The sequence below is a fragment of the Microtus pennsylvanicus genome, chromosome 3 (genome assembly GCF_037038515.1).
Source record: "Microtus pennsylvanicus isolate mMicPen1 chromosome 3, mMicPen1.hap1, whole genome shotgun sequence".
NCBI lineage: Eukaryota > Metazoa > Chordata > Mammalia > Rodentia > Cricetidae > Microtus > Microtus pennsylvanicus.
In genome coordinates, this window is record NC_134581.1 from 139,398,282 (window position 1) to 139,417,385 (window position 19,104).

General features: G+C 51.0%; 1 protein-coding gene across 1 annotated transcript; it reads left to right on the plus strand.

Annotated features, from left to right (window-relative positions):
• The first annotated feature begins 1,149 nt into the window (after nt 1-1,149).
• On the plus strand, nt 1,150-18,808 carry Trim14 (tripartite motif containing 14). Its single transcript, XM_075967281.1, has 6 exons — nt 1,150-1,395; nt 3,711-3,806; nt 9,161-9,394; nt 10,684-10,846; nt 13,228-13,320; nt 16,330-18,808. Exons 1-6 carry the CDS (start codon nt 1,195-1,197, stop codon nt 16,863-16,865), a joined length of 1,323 nt encoding a protein of 440 aa, XP_075823396.1. The 5' UTR covers nt 1,150-1,194; the 3' UTR covers nt 16,866-18,808.
• The last annotated feature ends 296 nt before the right edge of the window (nt 18,809-19,104 follow it).

A 19,104-nucleotide genomic window follows, 5' to 3' on the forward strand; every position in this document is an offset into this window, starting at 1 on the left:
CCCTTTCTGTTGACTCAGGAACTTTGTGTGGTGTGGATGAGGAGAGTGCTTGGAGATGAGCCATCGGCTGGTACCCACCTTAGCTCTAGAATAATTCTGTTTCCTGGAACAAAACTTGAGGGTCTGCCCTAGAGGGAAACAGGAAGTGAGAAAGGAGCTATGCTTGTCATTGAAGCCATGCCTGAAGCCGTTTGAATGATTGTTTTAATGTTTCTTAAATTCCTTGTACCTTTGTAAAAAAATAATAATAATAAATAAAAGTAAAAAAATCGATGCAGAAATTGTGCAATGGAAGAATATAACAATCAACACTGGGTGATAATTGCCCCACTGTAATCCCAGCCTTTGGAAGGCTGAGGCAGAAGGATTGAATTTCAGTCCAGCCTGGACAGAGTGTGAGTCCCTGCCTCAACCAAAATAATAATAAAACACCAAGCTCGATATTGTAATGCATGGAGATTTTCTTTTGTTAATTCATTCTACAAATACCAATTTAGCAACACATATCCCTGCTGACAAACTGGCCAGTAAGGTCCTGATACCCTAGTGTTTTCAGTCGTGGTTAAGAGAACGTAGGGAACGGAATGAGGTATAGTGAGTGATGACTGATCTGGAAAATTGAGGCTTCCTGAAGGAACTAAACCAAAATCCCACGTGGTTGGGTGGCCGTGAACAGCAGCTGTACTCCAATCCCCCAGGCTGCAAACAAAGGGTGGGCCACCACCCACCAGGGGAGGAGGGATCCCAGCATCTTCAGAGTTTCAGCCTGGGGCTAATTGCGGTTTCCTGGAAATCTGTTCCAAACTCCCAAGGCTGACCCCAGGAAAGAAGCCCTGCAGGAAAAGGGACAAGTGGGAGTGTTGGAAATGCGGGCCCCACCGGGCAGGCCACACCTACCAGTCATCTCTACTCCGGAAGTTTGCCAAAACCCCCAAGACCAGCGTAACCAAGGGGGAAGCCAGTTAATCCATTCGAGCGAGCCCCAGCCCCCCTCCCGCACAGGGTGGAAGAGTAAGAAGGTGCTGTACTGTGAATCCAGCACTAGGCGGGACCAAGGCTCATCACCGCCCCCCCCCCGCCCCCTCCGCCCCAGCCCGCCACTGGGTGCTGGGTCGCCAACCCCGCCCCGAGCAAGGTTTCGTTTCTCGCAGCCGTCCCACCGGCTACACTGCGGAACAGGGGTTGCCACAGCGAATGGCGAGTGAGACAGCCTGCATGCCGGAGCCCGTCCAGGCCGACGGGGCTTGCCGCTGGCGCTGCCCTGAGCACAGCGAACGCCCGGCTGAGCTCTTCTGTCGCCGCTGCAGCCGCTGCGTGTGCGCGCTGTGCCCGGTGCTGGGTGCCCACCGCGGCCACCCGGTGGGCCTGGCCCAGGAGGAGGCTGCGAGCGTGCAGGTGGGGAGACGTGGGGCGTGGGGTGTTCACGCAGGTCTGGGAGGGCGGAGATTGAACAGAGGAGTAACAACAGAAATAACGGACGAAGGAGCGCCAGGCTGGGCAGGTCTCACTCCCACATCGCGTTAGGACTTGGAAACTGCGGTCCCCGAGGTGGTAGACGTAAGGTTTAGAGGCAGAACCCCGTGCAAAGGTAGACCAAACCACCAGTGAAGTTTTAGAAGACTTGTTGAGGGTACCGGGAGGCTCAGGCAGATCCTCAGATGTCCTTTACTGCTTATGCTAGGGCAGCTGCCCGACGCTGCCACCGGCTTAAAGAAAACCTGAGGTTTAGTGAACACAGACAAGGGTTCTGGGACGCTCGCTCGGCATCAGGGAGTTTGAGGCAGGGAGACTAGAATTTTAGGCCAACCAGTGCTACATAGCAAGACTATGTCAAAAGACCGGACTAGAGCTGTGGATGTAGAAAAAGAAAACTCCACGATTGCGCATCATGAAGCCTAGAAAAGTCACTGGACACTGGAGTTCATAATAGGCCACTTTCAACTGGAGCCTGTAGGCCTATATTGCTTTGCAAACTCAATAAGGCCATCTTCCTGCCTTGAATCCTGCTCCTCCCCCTATGCAAACACACCACTGCTCCCCTCTAGCCTATCACAGCCTTCTCTGCAGATAACCACTGAGCAGGACCCCACCAGGCATGCCTGGCTCTTCAGAACCGGAAGGCAGGCCAGGCCGAACCTTCTCTCTTCACAAAGCTGATTTTATTATTTCTACCCCTAAGATGTCTTTTGACCTCTGCCCGGCCACACGTCATTTATGCCCTCCTTTGACTTCACCACCTGTTACAAGTATAATCTGAAATCAGGCCAATGGAAGCACAGGCTGGCTCGTGGAGTCCTGGGTTCATAAGAAATGTGTCCGCTTCCAGAACCTTCCTTTTGGTGCCTGTGAATGACTGTAATATAGATCCCCAGATGCTGCTACCCGGACATCCAAGGCTGTTTTCCAGAGATGTGGCCCGTGTCTCCCTCCTTTGTCTGTCTCGGGGTTCCTCTCGTCAGTGCATCCATATACGCCCTAGCTCTACAAGCTTACAGAGCCATTCACTCATAAAACACCTGTTCAGTGAGGCGGGTCATAGGTCAGATCCTCCTCTTACCTGGATGCATTGCCTGGCTTGTCAGGGGAAGAACGGTAACAGTGCCTTGTGGTAAATACCATAGTAGGGAGACCAAGGTGGTGGTCAGTGAGAACCAGATAAAAAAGATGGAACTTGTGGCAGGAAGCCAAGGCAGGGAAGCGCCACTGGGCATGGCCTTGAAGGGTATTGGAGGTTTTCTGGGGTCCTAAGATAGATTCCTATGGTTGGAGGTGGAGGGTTCAAGCTGGAAGACTGGGGTATTCTTGGGCCGCCTTGGGCAGTAAGGTGGCTTAGGTGTCACAGGAGATGCACATGGAGAAGCTAATACCAAGGCTGACCCCCTCCCTGCCCCCAGTTCCCTCTTCCAGTAAAGCCACGTACCACGGCCGCTACAGCTTGTTGTGTGTGTTGATGGCCAGGCACGAGAATCTCATTCAGTCTCCACAGCGACCCTGTTTGCAGTGAAGAAAATGGGTGTGGGGCCCACGGCTGCAGAGGTAGGGCCACGACCTAGCTTTAGTCTTACTCTGGATTCCACACTCCTGCCCGCTTCCTCGGGCTTCCAGCTCTCCTCTGGAAGCTGGTAATCCTGGTTGATCCAGGGTCCAGACTCCCACCCCTGTTCCTATGAGGTAGGCCCGGTGTCAAGTGGAAGGCCAGCTTTATGTAAGGAAGGCTAAGAAGGGCCATCATCGGAGGAAGAAGACCCAAAGCAGGCATTTAGTAGAATAGTAATTTCTAAAACAGACACATGGAAGGTAGGAGAGAGACACCTAGGCTGGAGGCATCCTGTACAAAGGCTTGAGCAGAGAGCCAGAATCTGCTCACCACCCTCCTAGCCACATGACCTTGGGCAAGCTACTCACTCTCAGAGCCTCAGGTACCTCTGCTGAAAAGGAATTCAGGGATGGATGGGCGGGCCAGTGAGATGACTCAGCAGGTATAGGTATCTGCTGCCAAGCCTGACGACCTGGGTTCAAGCCCTGAGACCCACGAGGTGGAAAGAGAGAAGGAACTCTGCAGATTGTCCCCTGACCTCCTCATGTACGCTATGGTCCCAGTGTCCCCTGATCCCACCCTGTAGATAAAGAAAAATGTGATTAAGGAAAACCAGCAAGAGATGAGGGTTTGAAAATGACAGCTTCCCTCTCTCTCCTGACCCCCATCGCAGAAACTCTTCCAGGACTGTTTAGAGTGTTTGGCGACCAAGAAGCGGCAACACGCTGACAACATAGCCCACTTGGAAGACGCTGGGGAAAAGCTCAAGGCAAGTGCACCCATCTTCCCTTCTCTGTGCCTAACTGAGGAAAGTTTTCTTTGGTGTGGAAACGAACCCATGGAGCTTTGTAAACAGATCAATAAAATTCAGATATGGTCCAAAGTCTATGAAATAGAAGCCAGTGACCCAGCCAATCACCACTCCATTCCTGGGGACAATTAAAGTCCTGGTTAACAATCTCCAGCCCACACCCTCTAAGGCTCTGCGCTCCCCGCCGTGGCTCTTCAGGGGTCAGAGCGTTCATGTGGCAGGGGTAACCACATCTTCGATGCAGCCCTAGATGTCTCCTCGTGCCAGTACTGAGCATCAGCAACGCAGCAACACCGTTCTCTCTGAATCGCCCACATCTTGGGCAGCGAAGTTGTTTGGGGAGAGGGTTTTACCAGCCTGTGTCTTGCTTGAGCCCGTGTGTGTGTGTGTGTGTGTGTGTGTACATGTGTTCATGCAGGTGAGTGTGCATCTGTGTGCCTGTGATCAGGGGGCCAGAGGTCAACTTCAAGTGTCGTCTTCTTTAGGATTTTATTTATTCTTATGGGTACATAATATGATACACCATCCGATCTCATTACAGAAGATTGTGAGCCACCATGTCGTTGCTGGGAATTGGACTCAGGATCTCAAGAGTCTTTCTGAGTCATTCTCTTTTTGTTTGTTTTGTTTGTTTGTTTGTTTGTCTTTTCAAGACAGGGTTTCTCTGGATAGCCTTGAATGTCTTGGAACTCCCTCTGTAGACCAGGCTAGCCTTGAACTCAGAGATCCACCTACCTCTGCCTCCCAAGGGCTGGGATTAAAGACATGCACCACTGTGCCCAGTTTGGTTCTTTCTAAATAGTCTAGGCTGGTCTTGAACTCACTATGTAGACCAGGCTTGAATTTATGATAATCCTCCTGCCTCAGCTTTCTGATTACTGGGATTCTAAGCATACAAAGAAATGCCCAGTTGGTCTTGAGCCTCAATTCTCCTGTTTCATCCTCCAAAGTGCCAGAAGTACAGGCATGTGCCATCGTGTCATACTTTGATACTTTTTGCTTTGTCTTGTTTTTTGAGACAGGGTTCTTCTGTGTAGCCCTGGCTGTCCTGGAACTCACTCTGTAGACCAGGCTGGCCTCCAACTCAGAAACCCACCTGCCTCTGCCTCCCAAGTGCTGGGATTAAAGGTGTGTGCCACCACTTCTCCGCATACTTTGATACTTTTATAAATGGGTGGGAAAGTAGGAGAGAGAGAGTGGGAGAGAGGGCCTGTGTGGATGAAGACTGCTTGTTGCCTGTTGAAGCAAACATAATAGCAGATTTAGAATGTGCAGTCTGTTAGAACTGAAAGGCCCATAGGAGATGCACGTCTAAGCCAGACAAAATGGTGCTGCCTACAGTCCACGCTACATGAGAAGTTGAAGCAGGAGGATTGCTTGAGCCATGGCATTCAAGCCAATGTAGGCAACAGTAATACGCATCTTTAAAAGACAATAAAAAGAGATTACTCCAATAAACAAAAAACACCCAAAAAGCAAAGTGAACAAGTCTGCCCCTGTATGGTTGGCCACACGTTTGGGCTGGGGATATGGACCAGTCGGTCTAGTGCTTGCCTAGTACACACAGACCACTAGAGTCAACTTCCAGCAACTCACAATCCTCCATAAAACCAGGCATAGCAGTGTTGAGTGCTCAAAATCCCAGAACTAGGGGAGTAAAGGCAGGCGATTCAAGAATTCAAGGTATCCTCAGCTATAAGTTCAAGGTGAGCCTGCTCTGTGGGAGAGTCTGTCCTAAAAGGGAAGGAAAGAGAAGCTAGGAAGGGAAGTACTTTATCATGGGTCGTGTAGCAGGAGGGACCTGGGCCACCTGGGAGCACAGAAACACTCTGTGGTTTCAGCTGAAGGAAAAGAGCATGCTCAGTGAAAGGTCGAAGGACCCATCAGAGGCGCTCAGACAGTAAGCCAGCCAGCCTTCCTGCCTGTAGTCAGTATGAGCTGAACCTAGAACTACAAGCAGGTGTTTCCTGGGACCTAGGGGAGGGAGGGACTCGATGGGAGCCACCCCTGGGTCATTGCCCTGCTGGGAGAAGCACCCTGCTGCTCCCTCACCCCCTGCCTTCCCTCTAGTTTCTCTTCCTGTTTACCCAAGGAAGTCTGAGAACCTCAGCCTGCAGAGAGAGCTGAGGAAAGGCAGGAAAGGGACCTGAGGCACAGTCTGGGGCTGGTATCGGACCTGGCTGCCTATAAAGGCTGGAATAACTGTCCTCAGCTCTCAGCTCTGTGCGGTCACGGTCCTTGAGCACTACAGGAATGGAACCAGAACGTGGGTCTGTGGACACAACACACAGGGTGACATGAGCCAACTTTTGCCAGATTGGAAATGAGGCCATGAGGATGTAGCCTTGCTGCTGACCTCCACCACGCTGCTGGGCGGGCTCAGCCACTCCTCTGCCCACTATACTGGCCATGGCCACTCTAACTAAAACAGCCTGGGAAGGATTGGAGGACTTATCTTACACCCTGACTACACCACTCACAAGAGCCCCCAGTAAGGTTGTCCTGTCATACCCAGCAGGCAGGAAGCAGCTTCTTGCCTTCTCCTCACAGCCCCACCCCGCTCCCGGAAGGAAGGTGGGGTCCCCTGCACTGAGTCCCTCGGGCTCCCTGAACAAGGCTTCCTGGCCGGTCAAGTTCTTTCTTGCTGGTCTTTCTTAGGCTTTTCTCATCCAGACCCACCAGCCCCACCCAGCCCAGCTCCAAACTCCAAAGTTCAGTGTGGGCATCCAGTTTCCCTTCGACTCCATGGGACCCAGACTGGCAGCCAACTTCCTTCTCTCTGTGTCTCTCTCTGTGCCTCCCTCCCTCCATCTCTCTCTGCCTCTCCTCCCCATCCCCTTCCCTCCCCTTCCTTCCCTCTGCCCTTTCCTTTCCCTCTCTCCTCTCTTTCCCCCTCTCCCTCTGTCTCTCTACTTTCTTATCACCCTCTCTTCCCCTTCTCCCCCTTCTCTCTCTCTTTCTCTGCCTACCCCACCCCTGCATCTCCTGCCACCACTCAGCATCCTGTCCTTTCCTGTACTTTCTCTGCTGACCCTTCAGTAGCTCCCGCCCCCACAGAGACAGTACAGTGCATTGTCACTACTTGAGATATTCTTTGTGACAAAATGGATCTTTGGGACTGCTTGAAACTCAGCTCAGCTGGAAGGAACAATGAATCCCGTCGGTGTCTCTACAGAGGCCTGTCAGATTCGCTTGGTTGCCTCTAACACATGTTCCTCACTCAGGGCTCTGGGACATGTTTTCTCTTATCCAAGTGCCAACCAGGCCCAAGCTGCCTCCTTTCTGAGATCACACTGAGTCGGTCGCATCAGTGTGATATGGCTGTGGACAGGAACATATTTTTTTCCCTCCCCTGGTCATTCATTAAGGATACATCAGTCGCCAGGTACATGGACCCTGTTATGTACATGTTACAAATAAGGCCATGAGTGCTCAAGCTGTCTAAAGCCTTCTGTAGGAGACACATAGAAACTCACTTCCCATTTCTTGTCAAACCATAGCTGTCCTGTCAAGACAGCACATGGGGACATGTACAATGTCACTGGCTGTAATCCTCTCACTTGGGAGGCAGTGGCAAGAAGATCTGTGTTTGAGACCATCCTGGGCTACATAAGGGTGACCTTGTCTTAAAAAAAAAAAAGAGGGTACATCTTAGTAGCTAAGGGCTGGCCTGGTCTCTGCAAGGCTGGAGACTCATCCCTAGTACTGGAAAAACAAACAAAAAACCCAGTGTCACAGGGAAGCCAGGTCCTTATGGGACCCACTCTGCTGTGTGGGCTGAAGACAGTTTGGATGAGGGAAGGAGCTGCTCTAGTTTTTAGACTTTATTTTTCCAGATGTTTACTGCAGTGTTTTCTGCTTTTCCATTGTATAAGGAAACATAGGAAGGTATTTTCATTTTTTAATTTAAAATTTTATTCTACACGTATGATGTTATGCCTGCATGTGTGGCTGTACACCACACCACATGCATGCCTGGTGCTCATGGAGGCTGGAAGAGGAGTTACAGGGCTTGTGAGCCATCTTGTGGGTGATGGGACTCGAACTCGGGTCCTCTGATCTCTTTAGCCCTGATACCCTTTCATAGTGACAAATATACCTAGGTAATGCTGACTCTTCAAGTGTCCTTTCTGGGGCATGACCAATATTCACCTTGTGTGCAAACATGACCATTATTTATTTCTAGAACTTATTCATATAGCAACTCTGGCTGGGTGTGGCGGCACAGCCTGTAATCTCTGCATGTGAGAGGCTGAGGTGGTGCGGGGTGTCCACCAGAGAAGACTGCTCAGACATGGGTTTAAGTCAATAGAAAGTCTTTATTGACTAGCTGGTGACTACCCTGGGTTTTTGGGATCCCCATGTAGCCCCAAGCCTTTCTCAGGGCGAGCATGTATGTACAAAAAAAAATCTTCTGGGTTGACATACTTCAGTTAACAAGAGTAGTTAGCCAGAAACGGAAGCACAGAAGCTAAAAAACAAGGTGAGTTCATTAGACACTTTCCATGGGCTCTGAAAGATCAGGTCTCTCTTCTCATTGTGTCAGGTGCTGCTGTCTACGTGCTGAGTTTGATGGCCTGGGTGATAATTCCATCATGGAGTCAGTTGTGCTAAGATCTGGGGCCCTGTTACAAAGGCAGGAGGATAGCTGTGAGTTCAAGGCCAGCCTGGTATATAGCGAGCAGTAGGTCAGCCAAGGGACACATCCTATTGCAAACAAACAACCCCACCTAGCAAGAACAACAAAACCAGATAGAAGCTGAAAACAGCAGGAGACGTGGCTCAGTGGCCAATGACCTGAGTTCTGTCTGATCCGACTACCAGGAACTCTGATGTCTTTGTCCCTGACCTGTACTCCTACTCATGAGTACATACCCACACACGGACATGCATATACTGTAATTTTTAAAAAATTAACTCCAAAAGAAAAAGACCAGGCCATGGTGGCATACACTTTAATCTCAGCACCTGGGAGGCAGGGGCAGGCGGATCTTTATGAGTTTGAGACCAGCCTGGTCAACAGAACGAGTTCTCCAGGGCTACTCAGAGAAATCCTGTCTTAAAACTACTTGTCAGGGGCAGGAGAGAAGGCTCAGCAGTTAAGGGCATTCATTGGCTGTTCTTCCAGAGGACCTGAGTTCAATTCCCAGCAACCACCTGGTGGTTCTTAATGAGATCTGGCGCCCTCTTCTGGCCTGCAGGCATACATGTTGACTGCCGCCTTGCTGGACTCACTCTGTAGGTGTTTTCTGTTCCAGACTTCCTGGTTGGCAAGTGTATTGTCTACAGTCAACTTTTCTTTTTCCTTTAAGGTTTACGCAGACTCAAGTAAAGCCTGGCTGACACAGAAATTCACCGAACTCAGATTACTCCTTGATGAAGAGGAAGTACTGGCCAAACAATTCATCGAGAAGAACACAGAGCTCACCCTCCAGGTGTACAGGGAGCAAGCCGAGTCTTGCAGGAAGCAAATTGAGGCCACGGATGATTTCTCCACCAGGGTGTGGGTCATGAGCCTGGAGCCCAACCCCGTTCAGTTGCTGCAGGTAAAGCTGGACTTCCTGCTCTTACAGCTGCCACTGGCTACTCACATGCACCTGGGTCACCGTGGCAACGAACACGATCTTTACACACTGGGGAAGAGCACAGAGATTTCCCTGGCTAGCGTGTAGACGTCACTGCCAGCACGCAGGTGGTCAGGAAGTATACTGTTACAATAATTAATATCTATCTTGAACTAAAATAGTCTTAACAGTACCGCTTCCCAGGGCCCCCAGGCTGCAAGCACTTTGTGAACGGTCTTCATCAGTTTTATTGTGTGAAGAGACACTATGACCATGGCCACTGGCCTCCAACTCACAGGAGATCCACCTGCCTCTGACCTCCAAGTGCTGGGATTAAAGGTGTGTGCCACCACTGCCTGGCTGACCATGGTGACTCTTAGAAAAGAAAGCATTTAATTGGGGCTCGCTGACAGTTTCAGAGGTTTAGTCCCTATTGTCATGACAGCATGCAGGCAGACATGGTACTGGAGAAGTAGCTGAGAGTTCTATACTTGGACCCAAAGGCAGCAGGAAGAGACTATAAGACACACTGGGCCTGGCTTGAGCATCTGAAACCTCAAAGTTCAACCCCAGTGACATAGTTCCTCCAACAAGGCCACACCTACTCCAATAAGGTCACACCCCCAAATCCCTCTCAAGCAGTGCCACTCCTTTATGACCAAATACTCAAATATGTGAGCCTATGGGGCCATTCTTATTCAGCCCAACACAGGAGTCTTAGCTTAGGTGTTTACTGGAGCTCTGCAGCAAGACTTCTGGTAGGTGAGATGTGGGGTTAAAGGTCACAGGACTCAGCAGGGCTCACACTCTCCTAGAATCAGAACCTGGACCTGGCCAGGAATGGTGAAGTGTGCCTGTAATCCTGGTGTCTTGGAGGTAGAGGTAGGAGGATCAGGAGTTCAAGGTCAGCCTAGGCTCCATAAAATTCTGTCCCAGGAAAACAAGATAAAACAGAATGGAATCCAGGGAATCCAGGTCAGTCCTGAGGCAGACCCTCACGGTGACCTGGACTCTAGGGCAATGTCCTGGTCATTCTTCCTTGCTTGGGACCCTGTGGGACATGAAGGGGAAGAAGGGGGAAAGGGTGAAGGGAAACCAACCAACAACTCTATGTGCCTTATATCTCGGGTCACTGAGCAGCCTCCCCAAGGCACTGCTTTGTGGTACAGCTCGTCCTGACCACGGTGGCCAGGCACAATGGGGTATACAGCAGAGGCTAGATTCAGCTTGCAGCCCCTGGAACCATCCTGACCCTATGCCCGTCTACACAGGCATATGTAGCCACTAAGTCAGAGATGGGACAGCAGATGAGCCCCCCGGAGCTGAGCCACCCTGTGCCCCTGTCCTTCGAGCCCATCAAGAACTTCTTTAAGGAGTTTACGGAAGCCATCCGGGACACTTTACAGACACCAATGGACACTCGCCTGAAGGAAAGTGAGTTGCCTAATGACAGACTTGGAGCCCTTACTCCCTGTAGGGTCTAGCAGCACAGACCCAACACATTCAGCCTCTGGAAGGAAGGGTTGGTTTGGCTTGCACCTGCAGCCTGCCCTGTGAGGGACTCAGGGTGGCAGGAGCTGGAGGCAGCAGGCGATGCTGCATTTGCAGCCGGGTGCTGGAGCTTGGGTCACTGTCACCTTTCTGTCCAGTCTGGGACCCCAGCCGATGCAGCAGTATTTCCGACAGTTAGAATGGGTCTCCCCCATCTAGAGACTCTCCCGAAGATCTCCCCAGAGACTTGTTTCGTGATGACTTCCGTCCCAACAACGTGACAGTCGGAGGTAGCCAACAACTTAAGCCATGCCTTTCCCACATGATGCCCTAGCTGGCAGTTAGGAGTCCTGGCTTAGTGCCCACTCCACCCTCACTCCCACTACCTGGAATGGAACCTAGGGCCTAGAACATGCCAAGCAAGCACTCTTCCACTGAGGCACGTCCTCGGCTCTCTTTATTTTGAGAGAAAGTCTTTCTAAGTTGCTCAGGCTGGCCTTGGCCTTTCAATCCTCCTGACTCAGTCTCCCGAGTAGATTATAGGTGTGTGCTACCATGCCCCACTCCAACCCTTCCTTAACTGATGCCACCTCAGCCTGTTCTGGACTGGTGTCCTGCTTGCCACTCTCCAGCCACCACTCCCGGGGTCTGCTCACACCAATACCTTGCTAGCTCTCACCCCTCCTCATCTGCCCAGGGCCAGTCACACCCCCACAGGTGGCTAACACAGCTGTTACACACCCAGAGGCCTTTCTACCGCCTCCAGCTCGCTCCCCTCCCTGTCACCTCACCTCTGCCCCACTCCTTCTAGGACCTGCCCCATCACGTGCCTGGGGCCTGGGGCCTCATGAGACAGCTGCAGGAGCCCTTCCTCAACCTCAGTACCCATCTGGGGTCCATCCCTGAAGTGCCCACAAAGCCTGTGGAGAACTCGGAAGTCCCTGGCACTGATCCCCTCAGCTGTGGTGGCAATTCACTCTCCACATTGGCTGTGTGCCTGTCGTGTGTTGCTGTTTCCGTGGCTCCCACAGTCCTCTGAGGGGAAAAGAGACAGCATGTGTTTGGGGCCACAGGAACTGTTGTGAGGCAAAGTAAAGTTAGAGGGGACAGAGATGAGGAACCTTTCATAGCAAGCTCTGAGGAGGCCTCTCTAGGAAGGTCCTGAGGCAAAGTGGAGTGGCATTCTGTAGGCCCTGGAGTTCTAAGGACAGGAGCACAGGGGTGACACACAGCTCTGAAGTCATTCTGCCACCTTGTTCAGAGGTTTTCTTGTTTGCACATCTGTATGATGGAGCTCCTGCTTGGGAGGCTGCCGTCCAGGGTCGGTTACAATCCGCTCCGCCTGTGTTCTCTGTTCTCACTGATACCCCATTCCTGGGAAAATGTGCTCTCGGCAGAAGGAAAAACAAACACCAAGGCCTACGGTGAAGTGAGAGCGAGCTGGTCACGCTGCAGGATAGTAAAAGGCTTAGCTGACAGGAATGGGCATAGCGTAGAGGGGGTAAGGAGAGCTGGGGTGGGGAGAACCGGGCGTATCTTCCTTTGGTTTCTATTGCTGTGATAAACACTAGACCAGAAGCAACTTGGGGAGGGAAGGGTGTATTTCACATTACAGTTAATAGGCCGTCACTGAGGGAAACCAGGGCAGGAACTCAAGGCAGGAACTGATGCAGAGACCATGGAGGAACACTGCTTACTGCCTGGCTCCTCATCTCTTGCTCAGCCTGCTTTCTTATGCCACATAGGTCTGCCTGCCCAGGGGGTAGCATCACCCACAGTGGACTGGGTGATTCTGCATCAATCATTACAAAAAACTGTCCTCCAGTGCCAGGCATGGTGGCACAGACCTCCAATGCCAGTACTCGGTGTGTGTGTGTGTGTGTGTGTGTGTGTGTGTGTGTGTGTGTATGTGTGAGGGGCAGAGGCAGACAGATCGCTGTGAGTTCGAGGACATCCTGCTCTACCTAGCAAGTTCTGGGACAGCCAGGGATACACAGAAAAACCCTGTCTCAAAACAAAACAAACAAAAAAAGGGGGGGGAGGAAGAAGACACACACACACACACAAAAAAAAAGCAAAGCCTACAAACTGCTCTACCGGCCAATCTGATGGCGGCATTTTCTCAGCTGAGGCTCCTCTTCCCAGATAACTCTATCTTAAGTCAATGTGACAAAAAATAACCAGGACAAGAAGGGGCTCAGGGCTTGAGCAAAAAGTATCTTTTTCTGAGTTTGCACATGATTCTTGGGAGACTTTGGTGTATTTGTCTGTGCTGCCTGCATGAGCTCCAGATGTTGGCATCTCACAACTGCAATCCCTTACAGACATGAACTGCCAGCTCTCGGGATCCTCCAGCACCAGGCCAGGCACCCTGTTGAAAATCAGCCCTTCTCCGGAGAGATCACTCTTCCTGAAATGTAAGTCCGGGAGTGGGGGGAAGGAGGCTGGGTGAGGAGCAAAAGTGGAAGAAGGGCAGGAAATGAGCCTGCCCCCACCCCAACATACATTCTTACTGTTTAGCAAACTTGTTTTCAAAACATTTTTGCTGGGTGTGGTTCCACACTTTTTTGTTTGTTTTTTGTTTTTTCCAGACAGGGGTTCTCTGTGTAGCCCTTGCTGTCCTGTCCTGGAACTTAGTTTGTAGATCAGACTGTCCTTGAACTCAAGATCCCCCTGCCTTTACCTCCGAAGTCATGGGATTACAGGTAAAAACCACCAAGGCCTGGTGTCCACACAGTTTTTAATCCCAGTACTCAGAAGTTTAGGAAGGAAGATCTCAAGTTCTAGACTAGTCTCGGCTATATAGTAGGTATTAGGTCTCAAAATCTGGAACAAATGGCTAATTGAGGTGCCCATTAAAAAATCAAAGTGGGGGATGGGTGCTGGAGAGATGGCTCAGGAATTAGGAGCACTGGCTGCTCTTCCAGAGGACCTGGGTTCAATTCTTAGCACCCATATGGCAGATCACAACTGTCTGTAACTCCAGGAGATCTGACACCTTCACACCAATGCACATAAAATAAAGTCAAATAAATTTAAAAATAAAAATAATAAAATAAAATATCAAAGCGGATACTAGCTACCAGGTTCTCCCAGCATGCCTCAGTCCCTCCCTGTTACCGGGTATGGCTGGCATACCCTGCCCCCTAAACTTCTTCAGCCCAAGGGCTGAGTTTCTGTTCCCCCTGTATATAATTCCCCATACAATCCAGTCATTTTGGTTACCTACCCTTTTGGCCTATGCTTTACTCTCTTGGCCAGTCACTTGGCCCAGGCCACCCTTCATGGTCAGGGACGCCTCTCCCCTTGCCCAGCTCAATTTGCTGAATTAGTAAAGGAGTGGATAAATATGCCTTATTTTCTGTAATTTCTCAAAATGAAATCACTGAGCACATATTTTCTTTCTTTTTTCTTTTCTTTTCTTTTTTTGGTTTTTTGAGTCAGGCTTTGGAGCCTGTCCTGTCTCTTGTAGACCAGGCTGGCCTTGAACTCACAGAGATCCACCTGCCTCTGCCTCCCAAATGCTCGGATTAAAGACATGCGCTACCACCGCCCAGCCTTGAACACATATTTTTAAAAGAAATGTTTGGGGCTGGAGAGATGGCTCAGTGGTTAAGAGCACTGGCTGCTCTTCCAGAGGTCCTGAGTTCAATTCCCAGCACCCATATGGTGACTCACAACCATCTGTAATGAGATCTGATGCCCTCTTCTGGCCTGCAGACATAAAGACAGACAAAGCATTCATACATTAAAAATTATACATAAATAAATAAATAGAAAAAAAGAAATGTTTGGCTACCTGTGGTGGCTCATGCAGGAGGATCACAAGTTCGAGGCCAGCCTGAACTACATATTTTTTTTTTTTTTTTTTTTTTTTTTTTGGTTTTTCGAGACAGGGTTTCTCTGTGGTTTTGGAGCCTGTCCTGGAACTAGCTCTTGTAGACCAGGCTGGTCTCGAACTCACAGAGATCCACCTGCCTCTGCCTCCCGCGTGCTGGGATTAAAGGCGTGCGCCACCACCGCCCGGCTTAACTACATATTTTAAAAAAAGAAGAAAAAGAAACATTTGAAAAATAAAATGCATTAAAAAAAAGTACACAAAACAAAGGGTAGAACTGAACAATTCCTGTAAAAGTAAACATTACTTCACCTTCAGATCAAGAAGTTGAAACTTCTAGAAGACTTTTTCATGATCCCTCATTTATTATGCCAAAAGGATGGCTGTTGTTCCAATTTCTAACCCTTTAACCTAGAGAAACTCTAACCAGAGATGGCTCAGTGTTACCATTCGCAACTCTCCTTAGGGAAGCCAGGTTCTGTTCCCAGCTCCCGGAGGCTCCAGTGCATGGCATCTGGCTCCCTCTTCTGGCAGATATCTGTACTGCACTCGTCACACTGTGATGGACTTGGGTCCATAATACAAACTAGGATCACCACTGAAACACGTTTGATATGGCTCAAGAATATGCCGGCAGGTTTTAAAAGGCAGATTGCCTAAGAGTATGCGTGGTATGATACCAATATTAGGACCAAGCATAAGCCTCAAAATTAAAGAATAAAGGAACATGCAACCGAGTCCTAGTAGTTATGGGATTTTTCTATCCCTTTTTTTTTTGTTTCTTTCTTTTTTTTTTTTTTTTTTTTTTTGGTTTTTCGAGACAGGGTTTCTCTGTGGTTTTGGAGCCTGTCCTGGAACTAGCTCTTGTAGACCAGGCTGGTCTCGAACTCACAGAGATCCGCCTGCCTCTGCCTCCCAAGTGCTGGGATTAAAGGCGTGCGCCACCACCGCCCGGCTTTTTTTTTGTTTCTGAGACAGGGTCTCTTTGTGTAGCCCTGGCTGTCCAGGAACATGCTACGGAGACCTCCCTATGTTGACCTCAAACTCACAGAACTGTCACCTCTTGCCTCCCGAGTGTTGGGATTAAGGGCTTCCTCGGCAGTAAGATTTTTGTTTGTTTTGTTTTTTCAAGACAGGGTTTCTCTGTGTAGCCTTGGCTGTCCTGGAACGCACGTTGTTGTTGTTTTTAAGACAGGGTTTCTCCGTAGCTTTGGAACCTGTCTTGGAACTAGCTCTTGTAAACCAGGCTGGCCTCGAACTCACAGAGATCCGCCTGCCTCTGCCTCCCGAGTGCTGGGATTAAAGGCGTGCGCCACCACCGCCTGGCTTTTTTTTTTTAAGCAGTAAATTCCATGATCCAAACTCAGGTCGTAATAGAGAGTAGCGTGTGTTAAGTCCATCTTTCCCTCTGGTCCAGCCCAACAGTCTCGGGTACCTGGATAGAAAAGGCTGAGAGGTGGGCGTGGCCCCTGTGGCTCCTCCCACAGCTCCTCCTCCGGGCCCTCCCTCGCCAGGCCGCGCAGGGTCGGAGGGCCCGAGGTGGGCGTGGCCGCCCCTCTGACCTTCGTCTTTCCCGCCCCCTCCGCAGACGCCCGCACGCCCACGCTGGACCCGGACACCATGCACTCTCGTCTGCGGCTGTCGACAGACGGACTGACAGTTCGCTGCGCACTGCTGGGCCGCCTGGGGCCGAGCCCCGCTCCCCGGTTCGACGCCCTGCGTCAGGTGCTGGGCCGCGACGGCTTCTCAGCCGGCCGCCACTACTGGGAGGTGGACGTGCAGGAGGCGGGCGTGGGCTGGTGGGTGGGCGCGGCCTACCCGTCACTGCGGCGCCGCGGGTCCTCGGCCGCCTCCCGCCTGGGCTGCAACCGCGAGTCGTGGTGCGTGAAGCGCTACGACCTCGAGTACTGGGCTTTCCATGATTGCCAGCGAAGCCGCCTACGGCCCCGCCGCGACCCCCATAGGATCGGCGTCTTCCTGGACTACGAAGCCGGCGTGCTGGCCTTCTACGACGTGGGCGGTGGCATGAGCCACTTGCACACCTTCCACGCCACCTTCCAGGAACCGCTCTACCCGGCCCTGCGCCTCTGGGAGGGGGCCATCAGCATCCCCCGGTTACCCTAGGCAACCGTGCTTCCTTTCCTAGGCTGGTCTACAGGCTCTGCCCACGCAACCCCGGCGCGGCCTGTGTCTGGGACACCGTCATGCAGCGCTTAGAACCTCCTGGCACACAGCAAGCACACAGTAATTTTCATTGAAAGATTCCCGGCGGAGGCACTGCATCTCCTTAAAGGACCCCATGGGAGTCACCTGCTCTCCAGCCATTTCAGTTTATCCCGGCCACCTTGAACCCGAGAGGGTTTCTAGTCTCCTGTTCCTCTCGCATCTTCATCTTCTACACTTAAACCAGGGTGAATTCAAATAGGTACAAGAAAAAATCAGGAAGGCCTTCTTAGCGTCCCGGCTTTTCTGGCCTGCTCTTTGATGGCCTCCCCTCTCCCAGCTGCTGAAAGTCTGTTCAGACAGTCTTCAGGCAGAAGCTAGTTCACAGTTTTGCCTCTTTAAACGGTTGTGCGTCCCAGCATAAATAGGAAAACCATCTCTTTGCCTGTCTCACTCCTCGGGCTTATCTGCCTCAAGAAGCCCCCCCCCCCCCCAAATGAGGCTTGCAGATATAGGACCTGTCATTCCAGCTGCTTTCTAAGGATATTTGCATCCCTTTCCTCCCAAAAATGGTTCAGAAAGTCCCCTTCAAGGCAATGAATGATCAGTTGACTGCTACTCGCGGAAGGGAATACTGAGGATGGCTCCAAGGCGGATTTGACGGGACATAGCTAACATGGGAGATGTACACTTGATGTTACATCTTATCTACGAAGAGCTTTTCCCACACACACCACTGCCGGGCCAAGCCAGGCGTCTCTTAACAATCGTATCAGGCGTTTATCATGCGAGTTGTCCACTGCACACTTGATCCTTACAGCCCTCCAAAGTGGGACATGAGCCCATCGTCCGCACAGCAGAATCGGTATGCTTCAGTCAGGTGACTGACTGCCCAAGATAATGGAACCGGTTGCAGACAGGGTCTGTGCTCCCAGCAGGTGGTGTAGACACGGCAGCCCAGCTCCCTATTGGCAGAGGCCACATCAGCTTTCCCACCTGCTTTCCTTGGGCCGAATCTGCCTCTAGATTACGTCCGCTGGTCTCTGAGATGGGTTTCCTACCCTTCACAGTGTGGGGTGGGATTGTCCTGAGTATAAAGCAGAAAGACTGGTCTGGGCCAAGGTTTGCATTAGCCAAAAGCCTAGTTTCCCATCAGCTGTGTGGCCTCCGGCAAGACACTTTCTCCTCATGGCCTCCATCTGTGAAATGCGGGCCAGTGCCAGAAGACTCAAGGGAGCCAAAGCTAGTGGAATTGCCTTAATAACTCCTTTGTATCTGGTTAGGATCTGTTAACATCTCCAACAGATTCTCCCCTGTGCCTCGTCACAGTGCGGAGCCATGGATACCCAGCAGCTGGGTGGCAGCCGCGGGGGCTGCCCTAATACTCTCAGAGCAGTTTTCTTGGGATCCATGTTCTTGAAGGTAGAAGGCATCTGTCTTGATGCTCTTGGTTTTGTAGAATTTACCTCAAAGGTAAACCACAAATTGTTTTCCCATGGTGCGTGGGTTAGAACCAGAGTGGCTTTGCGCATCCCAGGTGTGTGCCCCGCGGAGCTACACTCTGACCCCAGCGGGTGTTTGTTTTGTAGGAAAAAGGCTTAGTTCAGGCCACCCTGAGGGAAATGGAGGACAGACACCTGTCTCAAATGTCCAGCTTCAAGGGCCAGACCGTGGGACATAAGATTCCTGAGACTGGGCTCGGCAGGGACTGACTCTTCGGAGCATTCCCAGACCTGGGGCCAGCTGCTGTGATTCCTGGACACTACCTCCCAGAGAGGCTCGTGTATCGTTTCCTTTGGGCACATGGTTTCAGTCCATGTTGGCTAGTGACAATCATACTTGTAAATGACAAGTTCTCTAATAATATGCATTGTATAATAAAATACAAATGATCTCCCGTATAACTGTGTTCTTTATTGGGAGTCAGGTGCCTACCATAGAGGCCTGGCTATCATCTCATTCACTTGCCACCCCTTCATAGTTTTCTATTCACCCAGTGATGGGGAGCTCACCATTCATGAGGATAACCAAGTTCTTTTTAACATTCAGTTTGAGGGGGCAGAGGGGCCTTCAGTCCCATGGTACACATGTGGATGTCAGGGGATAACTGGTGGAAAAGGGTTTCCTTCCACCATGTGGTTCTGAGGATTGAACTCAGGGTATCAGAATGATGACAACCATCAACCTCTGAGCCATCCCA